The sequence below is a fragment of the Delphinapterus leucas genome, chromosome 3, assembly GCF_059928025.1.
Source record: "Delphinapterus leucas isolate spDelLeu-1000000601 "Yukka" chromosome 3, BTC_Dleu_Yukka2, whole genome shotgun sequence".
NCBI classification, from domain to species: Eukaryota; Metazoa; Chordata; class Mammalia; order Artiodactyla; family Monodontidae; genus Delphinapterus; species Delphinapterus leucas.
Window position 1 is genome coordinate 113,420,335 of NC_143131.1, and position 16,416 is coordinate 113,436,750.

General features: G+C 36.6%; 1 protein-coding gene across 8 annotated transcripts in view; it reads left to right on the top strand.

Moving 5' to 3' along the window:
• The window catches only part of SEC24A (SEC24 homolog A, COPII component), a 63,211-nt gene that overhangs the window by 41,778 nt on the left and 5,017 nt on the right, over window positions 1-16,416 (top strand). For 7 of the 8 annotated variants that reach the window (XM_022588828.3, XM_089908439.1, XM_089908437.1 and 4 more), the window contains 5 exons: window positions 4,732-4,905; window positions 7,723-7,833; window positions 9,910-10,085; window positions 13,624-13,761; window positions 16,280-16,384. In XM_022588828.3, the coding sequence (XP_022444536.1) occupies window positions 4,732-4,905; window positions 7,723-7,833; window positions 9,910-10,085; window positions 13,624-13,761; window positions 16,280-16,384 (704 nt within the window). Of the gene's footprint in view, window positions 1-4,731; window positions 4,906-7,722; window positions 7,834-9,909; window positions 10,086-13,623; window positions 13,762-16,279; window positions 16,385-16,416 lie in introns of those variants that run through there. The other variant, XM_089908440.1, reaches the window with a different exon arrangement.

Sequence of the window (16,416 nt, forward strand, 5' to 3'; positions counted from 1 at the left end):
AAGCTACCCTGTACTGATTAGGAGTCACTTTTCATTCCCCCACCTAGTCGACTGCCAGTCTACTTTCTGTCTCTGGACTCACCTGTTCTGGGTATTTCATATTAATGGAGTCATACAATATGAGGTCCTCTGTAACTGGCTTCTTACACTTTAATGTTTTCAAGGTTCATCCATGTTATAGCATATATCAGTATTTCACTACCCCCCCTTAAAAATATTTCATTTGTTTTTATTTCTCATAGTATTCCATTGTACAGATACCTCATTTTGTTTATCCTTTCATCAGTTGATGAATATTCGGGTTGTTTCCACTTTTTGGGTATTATGAATAGTACTGCTATGAACTTTTTTTTTTTTTTTTTTAAATTTTGACCACGCTGTGTAGCACGTGGGATCTTAGTTCCCCAAGCAGGGGTCGAACCCACGCCCCCTGCAGTGGAAGCACAGAGCCCTAACCACTGGACCACCAGGGATGTCCCTTGCTATGAACATTTGTGTAGAGGGTTTTGGACCTGTTTTCATTTCTCTCGGGTCTATACCTAAGGTATATACTTGAGTCATAAGGTAACTATGTTTAACTTTTTGAGGAACAGCCGGACTGTTTTCTAGAAGTTGCACCATTTTACATTCCCACTAACAGTGAAAGTACTGATTTCTTCACATCCTTTTCAAAACTTGTTATTGTCCTGTTTTTTTTTTTTTAGCCATCTTAGTGGGTGTGACGTGGTATCTTGTTGAGGTTTTGATTTGTATTTCCCTGTTCATGAATGAGGTTGAACATCTTTTCTTGTGCTTATTGGTTATTTATCTTCTTTGGAGAAATGTCTATGCAGATCCTTTTTCCATTTAAAAACTTGGTATGTTTGTCTTTTTATTATTGAGTTTTAAGTGTTCTTTATATGTTTTTAGATACAAGGCCTCTATCAAATATATGATTTGCAAAATACTTTCTCCATTTTGTGGGTTGCCTTTTTCACTTTCTTAATGGTACCCTTTGAGGCACAATTGTTTTTAATTTTGGTGATGTCCCATTTATCAACTTTTTCTGTTTGTGTTTTTGGTATCTTAATGTAGCATTAAACCACTGCTTAATCCAAGGTCATGAATATTTATATGTATGTTGTCTTCTAAGACTTTTATAGTTATAATTCTTATATTTAAGTCTTTGATTTATTTTTAGTTAATTTTTGTATTTGATGAGGTAGGTGTTTGACTTCATTCTTTTGCATCTGGATATACATTTGTCCCAGCACCTTTTGTTAAAAAGACTATTCTCTCGGGCTTCCCTGGTGGCGCAGTGGTTGAGAGTCCGCCTGCTGATGCAGGGGACACAGGTTCGTGTCCCGGTCTGGGAAGATCCCACGTGCCGCGGAGCGGCTGGGCCCGTGAGCCATGGCCGCTGAGCCTGTGCGTCCGGAGCCTGTGCTCTGCAACGGGAGAGGCCGCAGCGGTGAGAGGCCCGCATACCGCAAAAAAAAAAAAAAAAAAAAAAAAAGGACTTCTCTTCCTGTTGAAATGTCTTGGTGTCCATGGCCCCTTGTTGAAAATTAGTTGATCATAAATGTGAGGGTTTGTTTCTGGATTCTGAATTTTATTCTTTTAATCTATGTCTTCTTATGCCAGTACCAAACTTTCTTGACTGTTGTGACTTTGTAATAAGTTTGAAATTAGGAAGTATGAGTCCTCCCAACTTTTCTCTTCCTTACCAAGATGGTTATGATATTCTGGGTCCCTTGCATTTCCGTATGAATTTTAGTTTCATCTTGTCAATTTCTGCAAAGAAGCCAGCTGGTATTGGATAGGAATTGTATATAATAGGTTAATTTGGGGAATATTGGCATCTTAACAATAATAAGTCTTCCCATCCAAAAACATGGTATGTCTCTTCTTTAATTTTTTCAACAATATTTTGCAGTTTTCAGAATGTAAGTTTTGCATTTCTTTTGTTAAATTTATTCCTAAATATTTTTTCCATTATATTTTAAATATAATTATTTTTAAAATTTATTTCTCCTATAAATATAATTAATTCTTTGTATACTGATCTTGTATCCAGCAACCTTGTTGAACTTGCTTCTTAATTCTAATAGTTTTTTAGTATTTATGTTTTAAAGGGCCCATTTGTTGTATCCCATTCATTCAAAATTGATGGACCTCAGAAATGATTATTTCTGCAGATATTGGCTCTAAATTAAGGGGAATGTACATCCTAAAAGTGCTTTTAAGACTTTTTCTACTTGGCAGGACAGAAGCTATTTTATATGTACCAAACTTTGCATAAAGAGCCTGGACATAGAAACCAACCTATGCCCTCTTTCTAGAGTGCTTAATTTACTAAATCTTTGTGGTTAATTTGTTTAGGTTTCTCTCTCTTTTAATGATAAATTACATTAAATTCATATTACATGAAATAATATGCTCTTGGTAAAGCTACAAAAAAAAAGGTACAGTACAAAAAGATATAAAATGAGAAATTAAACTTAAGCCAGTATAGTCTACCTCAGAGTTTCTCATATGCCCTTGAAAAAGTTTTCCCGTGCATATATAAGCATGGGAATATATTTTCGCCTTCAAATAAAAGCAGCGAGGGGGCTTCCCTGGTGGCGCAGTGGTTGAGAGTCCGCCTGCTGATGCAGGGGACACGGGTTCGTGCCCCAGTCTAGGAGGATCGCACATGCCGCAGAGCGGCTGGGCCCGTGAGCCATGGCCGCTGAGCCTGTGCGTCCGGAGCCTGTGCTCCGCAACGGGAGAGGCCCCAACAGTGAGAGGCCCGCGTACTGCAAAAAAAAAGAAAAGAAAAGCAGCGAGGATCACATCTGGCTTCTTTTTCTGTATATACTTTGTTTTCGTATGTACAGAACTACATCCTCCTTTCTTTCCTGATTGCTGTTGTAAAGTTGGTTTTTATTTCACAAGCAGAATATATACCTGTTATTTGTAAAAAATGAAAACATTATGGATAAAGCTAAAGTCCTCTTGTATAAGCTTGTGTGTGTGTTATTTCACTTTCACTCCATCCTTATGTAGTCACTATAACCACATTGTGGTAATGCTAAGTTTTTCTATACATTTACATACATATGTACCTCTCCATGGAAAATATATAGTACAGTGTAGTAGCATAAATAACATTGTACATGTTTTCAGCAAGTCTTGGGCCTCTCACTGTTGTGGCCTCTCCTGTTGCGGAGCACAGGCTTCGGACGCGCAGGCTCAGTGGCCATGGCTCACGGGCCTAGCCACTCCGCGGCATGTGGGATCTTCCCGGACGAGGGCACGAACCCGTGTCCCCTACATTGGCAGGCGGACTCTCAACCACTGTGCCACCAGGGAAGCCCAGCAAGTCTTGAAGATCTAATAATATTAGTTTATGTAGATCTGTCTCATGCTTTTTAACTTCTACCCAGTATTCAGTAGAATGTAAAAATCACAATTTAGTTATTTTCCTACTGGTTGTCATTGAAGATATTTCGATTTTTTTTGTCATGATTAATTTTTTTTTGCACATATAAATTTGGCACTTAATTGTATCTATAGAATAAATTTTTTTTTTTTTGAGTTGTCAGTGTGAGCAAGTACCAGTTGTGAGATTTGTTAGTAGAAACACTGTTACGAGGATATTTTATGAGGATATTCTAGGATAAATTCTTAGTTATGGAATTACTGGAGTGGAAGTAAGTACCTATTTAGAATTTTGGTAGATATTGCCAAATTATTACCAAAAAAAGGTTTTTGAAAATTTGAATTCATTTAAGAAGATATCTTTTATTCCTTCCCCACTCTCACTAACTACTGTGTATTCTTTAATATGATTCTGCTTCCAGTTACAATGTGTGGGTTGTTTTTCTCCACACTACCAAGCAGTTAACTCAGTTCTGACATCGTCTCTGTAGAGCTAACATCAGATCCCACAGGTTACGGGCTCAGTCTCACAAGACCGTCTCTCATCCTTCCCCCCCCCACCACCCCATTTCAGAAGCCAATTGCAAGTCCAGTTTGTTACCTGTGCTTCTGACCAACTGGCTATAGATTGGATGTTCCAACAAATCCCTCCTCTGGTTGAAATTATTGGCTAGAGTGGCTTATAGAACTCAGAGAAACATTTTAATTACTAGATTACTGGTTTATTTTAAATAACTCAAGAACAGCAAAATAGAAAAGATGCATAGAGCAAGATATAGGGAAAGGGAAAGGGCATGGAGCTTCTGGAGCTTTCTTGCTCTCTTTGAGAGCTTCACTCTCCCCAAATCTCTGCGTATTCACAATCCCAGAGCTCTCTAAAGGACCTCATCCTTTTGGGGTTTTATGGAGGCTTTATTACATAGTCATGACTGATAAATCACTGACATTTGGTAATTGATTCAACCTCTAGCGCCTCTCCCCTCCCTGGAGGTAGTGGTGGGGGGTTGAACTGGAAGATTTAACCCTCTTATCATATGGTTGAATCCTCTGACAACCAGCCCCCATCCTTAGGTTACCTAAGTGCTTTCCAAAAGCCACTTTGTTAACATAGCAAAATATACCTTTATGACTCTCAACACTTAGGGAATTCTAAGGGTTTTAGGAGCTCTGTGCCAGAAACTGGTGAAGACCAAGTATATATTTCTTATAAACCACAATATCACATTTAAACTTTTTAATTTACTCTGTGCTATTCTGATAAGTGACAAGGATAAAATGTAAATATATGTAGGTGCATATAAATCATTTTGATATATTTTTCTTTTCTAGGTCTTTCCATTCATACTTTCCATGGGAACTTCTTTGTTCGGTCCACAGACTTACTGTCTTTACCTAATGTAAACCCAGATGCTGGGTATGCAGTACAAATGTCAGTGGAAGAGAGTCTTAATGACACTCAGTTGGTTTCCTTTCAGTCAGCACTCTTGTATACATCCAGCAAAGGTAAGTTTTTTTGTTTGTTTTACTGTGGCAAAAACACATAACATGAGATCTATCCTCTTAACAAAATTAAAGTCTAAAATACCATATTGTTAACTATAAGCACAATGATATAACAAAGGTAAGATTTTTGATTTGGCCATGTAGTCTATGGCTTGTGATAAACTCCTTGAGAGTCTACTTAGTGTCTGAAATATGTTCTGGTAATACAACAATAAAGAGGATACGTAAGTAAAATAGTAGTATGTTACATAGTAATATCAGTTAACGAGAAACAGAGAGCATGTGAAGGGTTTAAGAAGTGCTGAGGGGATGGTTTTTTAAGATAGGGTTGTCAGGAAAGGTCTCACAGAGGGTGACGTTTGAGTTAAGTTTTGAAGGAGCTCAAATGGAAGATAAACACTTTTTAAGGGTATAATTTGTTTAGTACTAATTAATTTATAATGTGTTTTGTCCTAAAGATGATGTGAAGGCTGGTTAAATTTATTTTTATTATTTTAAAGATTCACAGCTCTCACCCTATTCTGTTTTGTCTCCTTAAAAAAGGTTTTGGAAGTGTTTTTGTGCTATGTCTACTGACCTTCACAGCCCCACCAAAATCTATAAAAAGTGTATAATACAGATATTTTAATGAAAGCCTTTAGTATGAGAGAAGTCCAGTTTTTGTACTATGATTGTAATACTGCATACTATAAATGTAAAAGTAAGATGGATTTCTGTCTCTAGGTATCATTTTTTATTTGACAGAAGAACATCCCAATCCTTTTTCTGCTCATTGATTTTTCTTAACATTTAAAAGGAAAAAGTAATATATAATTGACCTGTGGTAAAATCTACCATTTTAATGTATAGTTCCACAAGTTTTGACAAATGTGTGTGTGACCACCACCACAATTTAGGTATCACAGTCTGTTCCATTACCCCTCAAATCTCCTTGTGTTTTTGTAGTCATTTCTCTCCCATCCCCAGCCCCTAGCAACCATTGATCTGTTTTCTGACTCTGTAGTTTTGCCTTTGTAAGACTGTCTTGTGAATAGAATCATACAGTAGGTAGCCTTTTGTATCTGGCTCTTTCACTTAGCATAGTGCATTTGAGATTATCCATATTGTTTCATCCAGCAGTAGTTATTTTTTATTTCTAAGTAGTATTCCATTGTACCCAGTTTGTTTATACACTTTCCAGTTGAGGTACATTTGGGTTGTTTCCAGTTTTTGGCAGTTTCAAATATATCCCCTGTAAACATTTGCATTGGATTTTTGTGTGAGCATAAATTGTGATTTCACTTCGGTTAATACTTTTTCAGTGTTTTCGACAGATGGCTAGGTTGTATGGTGAGCTTATGTTTAACTTTTTAGGAAGTTGCCAAACTGTTTCCTAAGTGGCTGTACCATTTTGCATTCTCACCAGCAGTGTATGAGAGTTTCAGCTGCTCTGCATCCTCACCAGCATTTGCTGTTATCAGTGTTTAGTTTTTGTTTGTTGTGTTTGGTTTGAGGTTTTTGGTTTGTTTTGTTTATCTTTTTGCCATTTTAATAAAGTATAGTGATACCACTTTTAGTTTTATTTCATGTTTCCCTAATAACTAACATTGGATATCTTTTTATATATTTACTATTTGAAGTTTAGTTTATTTCTAATGTTTTGTTTTTATGGAAAATGTGATTATAATATCTATCCATGTCCACAAATCTTTGTCATTTCTGAAAATTTCCCTAAGATGGATTTCTAGGATTGGAAATAAAAAGTATAGAGATCAACTGTTTAGAAAAATCTTGGTATTGTCAGATTGCTTTTCAGAAATATTTTACCAATTTGTAGTCCCATCCAGTGCCCTTTTCATTTCAGCCTCTGATTTTGTGAGCATGTATCTGTGTGTGTCTGTATCTATGTATGTAATAGTTGTTGTTGCCAATATGATAGGCTAAACATTGTATCTTATTCCCTTTAGTTATCAATGTTTTTATCTAGACTAGAAGCACTAAACAATGTTACCCTTTTTTGTAGATATCACTTCTTCTCTTTAAAAGTAATTTGTATGAGCTCCTCCTAGATACAATTTCGTTAGTCTTCATGTGTCCCTGCAGGTTGTAGTGTGGGTATCCTCTCTAGTTTTTTTACTTGTTCTTTTTCTTTGTTGTTCAAGGTCTTGCTCATTAGAAATGTTTTAAAGATTGACATGATATTTGATATTTTATGGCTCTCAAAAGATTTTCATTTTTGTTTCTTGTATTTATTGATTTTTGTTGTTGTGGGTAATTACCAAAGAGGAAGTATTGTGACTATTAGTTGATTTCTTTCATTTTTTTTTTAATGAAAGCTTTATTTGTTTGTCTGTTTGTTTATAATTTAGCTGTGCTGAGCGGCTTTAGTCTATTTCTTTTAAACTTTTTTCCTGTGATTAAAAAGAAACATAAAATTCCTCTGGACTTTAAATATCAAAACAAACTCTAGAACACATCTTGGAGTAGTGTTGTCTTACAGTATGTATATCTTCCCAAAATTGTGTTTACGGAAAAGGATAAAGTAACCAAAAAATTCAGAAAAGAAATTTTTAAGAAGCTAGCATGTTACCATCATTTGGATATGATCCCTGTGGTCTTTTCAGTAATACCTTGAAGAAAAATAATTTTGTAGTAAAAAAGATAAAAGAAATAATGCTTTAGAGTTTTCACGAATTAAAGTTTTGATACTATCCCTGCTTACTATATATAACCCTGTTTGGTTCCAAATTGAAAATAACTGATTTTTCCGAGTAACTTTAATACAAACTATTTTTTATAGTGCTGTCCCTCACTATCATTTGTGTGTTTTGTCCAAAGGTGAAAGAAGAATTCGTGTTCATACTTTGTGTTTGCCAGTAGTTTCAACTCTAAATGAAGTCTTTCTTGGAGCTGATGTTCAAGCAATTTCAGGGTTATTGGCCAATATGGGTAAGAATTGTTGTCACCTATTGCAGATATATTGCAAGTAGTAACATTTGAAATGTCCACATAGTTTTGTTTTCCTTTAAATAATTAGCTTTATGATTTCAATATTTTGGATCCGGTGTATGCCTGCTAAGTAAATGGATCTGCTGCAGATAACCTGATCTTTTTTTTTTTTTAATTTAAACAGTTTTATTGAAATGTAGTTTCAGTTTATTGAGATATAAGTGATATAACAATCACTTAACCCATTTAAGTATACAATTCCATTGTTTTGAGTATATATACAGATTTGTGTGGCCATCATCTCAATCCGGTTTTAAAACATTTCCGTCACCCCCAGAAGAACCTCATGTTCATTAACACTTACTGCTCACTCCCTTCTTCTTCCCTCACTGGCCTTAGGCAACCACTAAACTGTTTTCTGCCTCACAATCTGCCTGCTACGGACTTAAATAACCATGTTTCCCTTAATGTCTTCCATCTCAGAGTTGCTTTCTTGGATTTTTTTTTTTTGGATCCTTTTTTCAAATACATAGAGCTTAACATCATTTTGTTTCTTGCTCCCTTTCTCCTTCAGGGATGACTACCAGTGGGTCCATTTGCTTCAAACTCAAATCTGCCTATAATAGGAATAATTACCTATTTTCTTGAATTTCCTATTGGGAAAATTTTTCTTTAATGGAACAGGGTAAAGAATCTAACCTCACTTTAGACTCATGTGTTGTCAAAAGTTAAAAATTGTGACCTAAGAAATTTGAGGGTCATTGCCTTTATATTTTGTTGAACTGGTATGTTTTGGTAACAGTGTGATTATTATTATTTTCAGCAACAACTATATATCAGGCAGTATTTGTGGATTAAAAAAAATCTTCACAACAAATATTAGCTCTGTTATTAAGTTTGGTTGATCCCAGTATGTACTTTTTTCACATTTTGTCAAAATCTTTAAAATCAGGATGTCTTCAGTTGATAAAGTCTTAGAGTTACTGTTGATCAGGTAACAGTAGTCTTCATTCTTTCTTACTTATGTACAAATTTGGTCATAGCAGTTAATAACATCACTTCATTGAGTGTATTTTTTTTTTTTTTTTTTGCGGTACACGGGCCTCTCACTGTTGTGGCCTCTCCCGTTGCGGAGCACAGGCTCCGGATGCACAGGCTCAGCGGCCACGGCTCACGGGCCCAGCCGCTCCGTGGCATGTGGGATCTTCCTGGACCGGGGTACAAACCCGTGTCCCCTGCATTGGCAGGCGGACTCCCAACCACTGCGCCACCAGGGAAGCCCGAGTGTATTTTTGATAACACATGAATTGAGTTTAGTTGTAGTTTGAGAAGTCTTCAAAACAATTAGAGTGTTCTCAGTATTGAAGAAATTTTTTGAGTATAAAGAAAAGCATAAAACAGTGGCATGACAGATGATGAAGATCATCTAAATAGCTAAGAGTTCTTTCAAAAAATATGAAATAAAAATTCTCTGTGGGGCTTCCCTGGTGGCACAGTGGTTGAGAGTCCACCTGCTGATATAGGGGACACGGGTTCATGCCCTGGTCTGGGAGGATCCCACATGCCGCAGAGTGGCTGGGCGCGTGAGCCATGGCCGCTGAGCCTGCGCGTCCGGAGCCTGTGCTCTGCAACGGGAGAGGCCACGACAGTGAGAGGCCCGTGTACGGCAAAAAAAAAAAAAAAAAAAATTCTCTGTGTTAAGAAAGCATGTGTGTTTAATTGCAGAGTTTTTTCTTTGTCAATGATACATAAAGTAAAATGGTGGGTTACAATTAATAACATCTTAGATTTGGCGAAATACAGTTTTCCCATTTTACAAGTAAGGATACTGAGGCTCATGAAAGTTAAATTACTTGCCAAATATTCATACTGCTAGGAAATAGCGGAACAACATTTCAACACAGGTTGGTTTGATTTTCCAAAGTATGTGCTTTTAACTGCTGTGTTTGGTTCCTTGTGTATGTAATAACTTGAGAGAGAATTTGTATAATTTTAAAAAAACTTTTCTTTCCTTAACAGTGGGGTAGCTAAACTTCTATCTTTTTTCTCTTTTGTCCCTACCTCAACCTCTGTTAGCTGTTGACAGGTCTGTGACTGCCAGTCTGAGTGATGCTCGGGACGCCCTAGTGAATGCTGTCATAGACTCTCTTTCAGCTTATCGTTCTTCAGTCCTAAGTAACCAGCAGCATGGACTTATGGTTCCTTTTTCTTTGCGGCTTTTCCCACTGTTTGTGTTGGCTCTCCTTAAACAGGTAAAAGAATCAGAATCAGAAACTAACACAGTGAAAATGTCAACAGCCAAAGTTTTTGTCCTGTGAACCACTAAACATTGTATATATAACTTTACATCAGTTAAGTTTTCTGAGGACAGGGACCTTAACTCCTATTGTATCTTAAAGGATTTGTAACCAAAAAAATTTACAAAATACTGATTTAAAGTATGTGCCTTCTTTGTAAGAGATGCTCACTGATGAAGTATTCACTGATGTTATCAAAGATGCAAATGATCAGTTTTCCAGTTTTTCAAAACAGGAACTGTATATTTTACTGCTAGAGCAACAAGCCACACATGAGACTCTTCTTATGATGCTTTCCTGCTCCCTACAATATTTCAGCCATATATCATTTCATTTTTTTTGTAATGCAATTACTATTTATTTATTTAGGCTGCGTTGGGTCTTCGTTGCTGCGCACGGGCTTTCTCTGGTTGCAGCTAGCGGGGGCTACTCTTCATTGCGGTGCACGGGCTTCTCATTGCAGTGGCTTCTCTTGTTGAGCACGGGCTCAGTAGTTGTGGCGCATGGGCTCAGTAGTTGTGGCACATAGGCTTAGTTGCTCTGCAGCATGTGGGATCTTCCTGGACCAGGGCTCGAACCTGTGTCCCCTGCATTGGCCGGCGGATTCTTTAACCACTGCGCCACCAGGGGAGTCCCACATTTCATTTCTTAATCTTAGAAATGCCTTCTCATACATGTGTACCTATTTCCATGATGTGCATTATGCTTTCCTATCCTTGTCTTTGAGCTCAAATGTTGTTTCTCTGGCAGTTGCCTTTCCTTCTGTGACCCGGTAGCTCTTTGTGCATATATTTATTTATAGAGGACATTTAAAAAATGTTTATTATTTATTTTTTATATTATTATTTACTTGTCTCCCCTGCCTACCTTTTGCCCATACCTCTGGCTCCTGAAAAAAGAAAAAAGGGAAATTCTAGCCTGGTGGAGGAGGCTTATTTTTCTAATGACCAAAATATAATGTCCTTAGAAAACAAACGTGGTTACCAAAGGGGATAGCGGGGATTTGGGGGGGAGATAAATTAGGAGTTTGGGATTAACATACACACTACTGTATATAAGATAGGTAAATTAACAAGAACCTACTGTATAGCACAAGGAACTATACTTAATATCTTATAATAACCTATACTGGGCTTCCCTGGTGGCACAGTGGTTAAGAATCTGCCTGCCAATGCAGGGGACATGGGTTCCAGCCCTGGTTCAGGAAGATCCCACATGCCGCGGAGCAACTAAGCCTGTGGGCCACAACTACTGAGCCTGTGCTCTAGAGCCCGTTCTCCACAACAAGAGAAGCCACCGCAATGAGAAGCCCGTGCACCACAACGAAGAGTAGCCCCCACTCGCCGCAACTAGAGAAAGCCTGTGCACAGCAATGAAGACCCAATGCAGCCAAAAATAAATAAATAAAATAAATATATATATTAAAAAAGTAACCTATACTTGGAAAAGAATCTGAAAAAGAGGAAACTGAATCACTTTGCTGCACACTTGAAACTAACACATTGTAAATTAACTACAGTTAATAAAAAATGTCTAAACTTGTAGACTTGGTATAACTTTCCCTTATAAAATTTTATTAAAAAGTTCATGTTAACAGATTACCTGGGGAACCATCCCAGATTCCAGGATGAATTAAGGACTGCTCTTGTCAATTTGTATACTTTCTGAACTCCAGCATTGGCTTGTCAGGTGTATGTTGTCTCTTCCAGGCAAGAAGGGCAACCTGTTACACATTGATAGAAATAGTTTTTGAATCTACTTCTAGTTTCTTTAACTCAAATTATGTATTTCCACTTCTGAAAATAATGTAAATACACAGAGGTTACATAAATACTTAAATTTTAACATTAAGAATCTGAGCTCTTCCCTCTTCAGGTCTTTCATTAAATGCTGTCCTTCACTGAGGCCTGCCTTCCGTCATCTCCCCATTTAATATGCAGCACTCTCATCCCATCCCACCCTGACATTCTTCATCTCTCTTTCTTCCTTTATTTTTCTCCATAGCACTTAACACTGAAATACCACATATTTTGCTTGTTTATTATTTACTTCTCCCTTACTAGGATTTTTGTCCACAAGGACAAGGATTTTTAACTTGTTTGTCTACCACTTTGTTCCTGCATCTAGAACAGTTCTTAGTACATAGTAGGCAGTCAGTAGATATTTTTTGAATGAATAAATGGAACTTCTTTCATTTCCCATAGTACTCTTTCTTTAAGAACCTTTTCTCTTCTTGCTTATTTATAACCAGTGCATTTGGGTTTTTATTTGTTTTTTAAAAAATAATTATTTATTTATTTGGCTGCACTGGGTATTCATTGCGGCATGCAAGATCTTCACTGTGGCATGCGGGATCTTTAGTTGTGCAGGATCTAGTTCCCTGACCAGGGATTGAACCCAGGCCCCCTGCATAAGGAGCACAGAGTCTTAGCCACTGGACCACCAGGGAAGTCCCAGTGCATTTGTTTTAAGGCATACTTTCATTGCTGTTATCTCTCTGCCTCTTTCTATTCCTTTCCATCAATAGAAGTGGCTAAAACCTTACCTCAGAACTTCATTATTCTTCATGGAGCTAATATTCCAGTTGAAACTCACAATTATTATCTGTATGCTGCTAAGCAGTCGTCTTCAAATTATTAATTTTCCTGATTGATTTGTGAGCTCTGTTACATTATTTAATTTCTCTAACTGTGGGAGAAACAAGGATAGTTAACCACCATTAATCATCACCCAGCTTTTACAGAAACTTAGATCTTTGTTCCTTCATATTTCATACATGTTTTTATTTTGTCATCTGCAATATAACTTTACCCTCCTTGCAATGTTATTTAGTTTTTTACATCACTGTTGCTATACGGTAGATAGAGTGTTTAGATCGATTTCATTGATTAGGAAACAAATGCTGGAGAGATTAAATGACTTTGCCATGGTCAGATAATTAATTTGTCAAGACTTTCAGGTGAGGATATAGCCACGATTTAATAGATGTGTGTGACTTATTAAGGTATATGTATATATGTGTATATATATATGTATATATATATTTTTTTTTTTTTTTGGCTGCGTTGAGTCTTCATTTCTGCAAGTGGGCTTTCTCTAGTTGTGGTGAGCAGGGGCTACTCTTCATTGCGGCGCACGTGCTTCTCATGCGGTGGCTTCTCGTTGTGGAGCACAGGCTCTAGGTGCATGGGCTTCAGTAGTCGTGGCTTGCGGGCTGTAGAGTGCAGGCTCAGTAGCTGTGGGCTTAGTTGCTCTGCGGCATGTGGGATCTTCCTGGACTAGGGATTGAACCCGCGTCCCCTGCATTGGCAGGTGGATTCTTAACCACTGTGCCACCAGTGAAGTCCCAAGATACATTTTTGAAAGAATAATTAATGGTAAATTTGTTAATTCTGTCTGAAGATATTCTTTTAACAACTGATATTTGCAAAATGTATATGTATTTGTTAAATACCTTTTCTTTTTTTTAATGGGGTGTATTATTTTGTTATAGAAATCATTTCAGACTGGGACAAATGCATGTCTAGATGAACGCATTTTTGCTATGTGTCAAGTGAAAAATCAGCCTTTGGTTTACCTTATGCTCACAACTCATCCCAATTTGTATAGAGTTGACAATCTCTCAGATGAGGTAAGATTGATTCATTTTTTAGTTGCTTTTACTTGAAGGTTTATAAACCTAATTATATTGAATCCACTGCAGAAATGAAGAAAGGTGTTTTCTTTTTTAAAGCTTTTCATTTTATTCCTATATAAAGAAAGTTTGGTTTTGGGAAGCTCCTGAAAATAGTACCTTTATTTATTAAAATAATAAACTTTACTGTTTATTTAAGACAAATCTTTAGAGCAGATCTAAGTAAATGAAGAGATTGTCAGATTGACCAGAGCAACCTATGATTTATTTATTTAAGCAAATTGATCTGAAAGGAGTATCCCTAGAGTAAAATTACACTTAATTTAAATACCTCAAGTCAATGTTTAGTGTAATGGTGTCCCTGAATTAAAGAGAAAATATTTATCTGGTAAGTTGTAAGATTATTTTCCCTTGATAGGAAATTAACCTGAGTTGAAGCTACAAGCATGAAAATGTTAAATCATAACCTTTCTTCCTACATTGTGATCAAATTAGGATATATATGTTGGAAATAATATTTTGGTTAAAACCTTTTCGGAATTTAAAGATTTTAGGGTACCTTGCATAATAAAGAAGAAATTACGTGTGAAATTTGAGGTAACTTTTTAGCAAATGAAAACTGTTGATGACATTATTAGTTTGTATTACAAAAATAATAACTCAAGATTAATCCTGTGTTTGACAAGTTCAGCTAACTGGTCCTGTCTTTTTCTCACATTAAAAAAAAAGGCAAATTAACATAAATACAAATGCAATATATTAGATGCGTATAATACAGAAACCACTAGAAAGAAGAAAAATAAATCACTTATATACATTCAAAGACAAGCACTACTAGGACTTTCAGTGGTGTATTTATCAGGACTCTCTTTTCTGCAAGTAAGCTTAGGAAGGAAAGGGGACTGATGTGGCACTCAAACACAAACCACACGAAAGGCTAGGGTATAACTAAACTCAGGTCTAGCTCAGATTCATAGACTCTCTTGCATTGCCTCATTCTTTCAGATTGGCCTTTTCTACCAGACTAGAAAACAGAGCCACTGATAGCTTCCCATCTTTATCACCAGAGAAGGACAAGGCTCTCTTTTCTTAGTTCACATTAATTTCTGAATGGCTGTATTTAAGTTATAGTCTCTCTAGCTGCCCACACACCCTAAGGCCAGAGGTCTTAAGGTGCTGTGATTAATAGTTCCTGGTAGAGCTAAAGCCTTACCAAGGTAGTACCCCTTGACAGGTCAGTATTTTATTTACTTTCTCCTTTGGATAAGGTTAATTAAGTACCAAGTTTTAGTACTTAAATCAACTTTTTGTCAAAAATGAATAGTTATAAATATTTAAAGGTGTGTGTGTGTGTGTGTGTGTGTGTGTGTGTTTTAAGATGGCAGTACTATACTCAATTATAAATGAAAACCTTCCATTTCTGGCCTTAATAAATATTAAATTGGAGAAAAACTCATTTGCATTAGACTTACTCTTCCCTCAGGATTTGTACATTGATCTAAGCCATGCAATCATCTGTTATTATTAACTAAATTCCAGACTTTATTTGGATCTTACTAATGTCATTTATCCATTCAGGATACATGATGTTGATTGCATTTATTGTATTAGTTTTTAAAATAATAATTAAGATCAGAAATTATTTTGGCTTTATTGGGATTCATGGTGACTTTGTTTAGATAAGTGATACATATTTCTTCCTCTTCTTTATATTTAAATATGAATAATTGTGATTTACCTAAATAAGTTCCAAAGTCTCAGAGGTAACACTCATTAAAATTTTTGTTTTGTTTAATTGTGGCTCCCTATTACCAGTATCTAAAAGCTTTAATCTTTTTTTTACTTTATTTATTTATGTATTTATTTATTTTTAACATCTTTATTGGAGTATAATTGCTTTACAGTGTTGTGTTAGTTTCTGCTGTATAACAAAGTGAATCAGCTATATGTATGCATATATCCCCATATCCCCTCCCTCTTGCATCTCCCTCCCACCCTCCTTATCCCACCCCTCTAGGTGGTCACAAAGCACTGAGCTGATCTCCCTGTGCTATGCGGCTGCTTCCCACTAGCTGTCTGTTTTACATTTGGTAGTGTATGTATGTCAATGCCACTCTCTCACTTCATCCCAGCTTACCCTTCCCCCTCCCTGTGTCCTCAAGTCCATTCTCTACGTCTGCGTCTTTATTCCTGTCCTGACCCTAGGTTCTTCAGAACCTTTTTTTTTTTTTTAGATTCCATATATATGTGTTAGCATACGGTATTTGTTTTTCTCTTTCTGACTTACTTCACTCTGTATGACAGACTCTTTGCCCCTCCACCTCACTATAAATAACTCAATTTTGTTTCTTTTTATGGCTGAGTAATATTCCATTGTATATATGTTCCACATCTTTATCCATTGATCTGTTGATGGACACTTAGGTTGCTTCCATGTCCTGGCTATTGTAAATACTGCTGCAATGAACATTGTGGTACATGATTAAAAGCTTTAATCTTTTGCTTAATTCTTTAGGGTGCAATCAACATCAATGATCGCACTATACCTCAGCCACCTATTCTTCAGCTTTCAGTGGAGAAGCTGAGCAGGGATGGAGCTTTCCTCATGGATGCAGGCTCTGTGAGTAGTCTTGACTGCGCTGGATTCTTCTC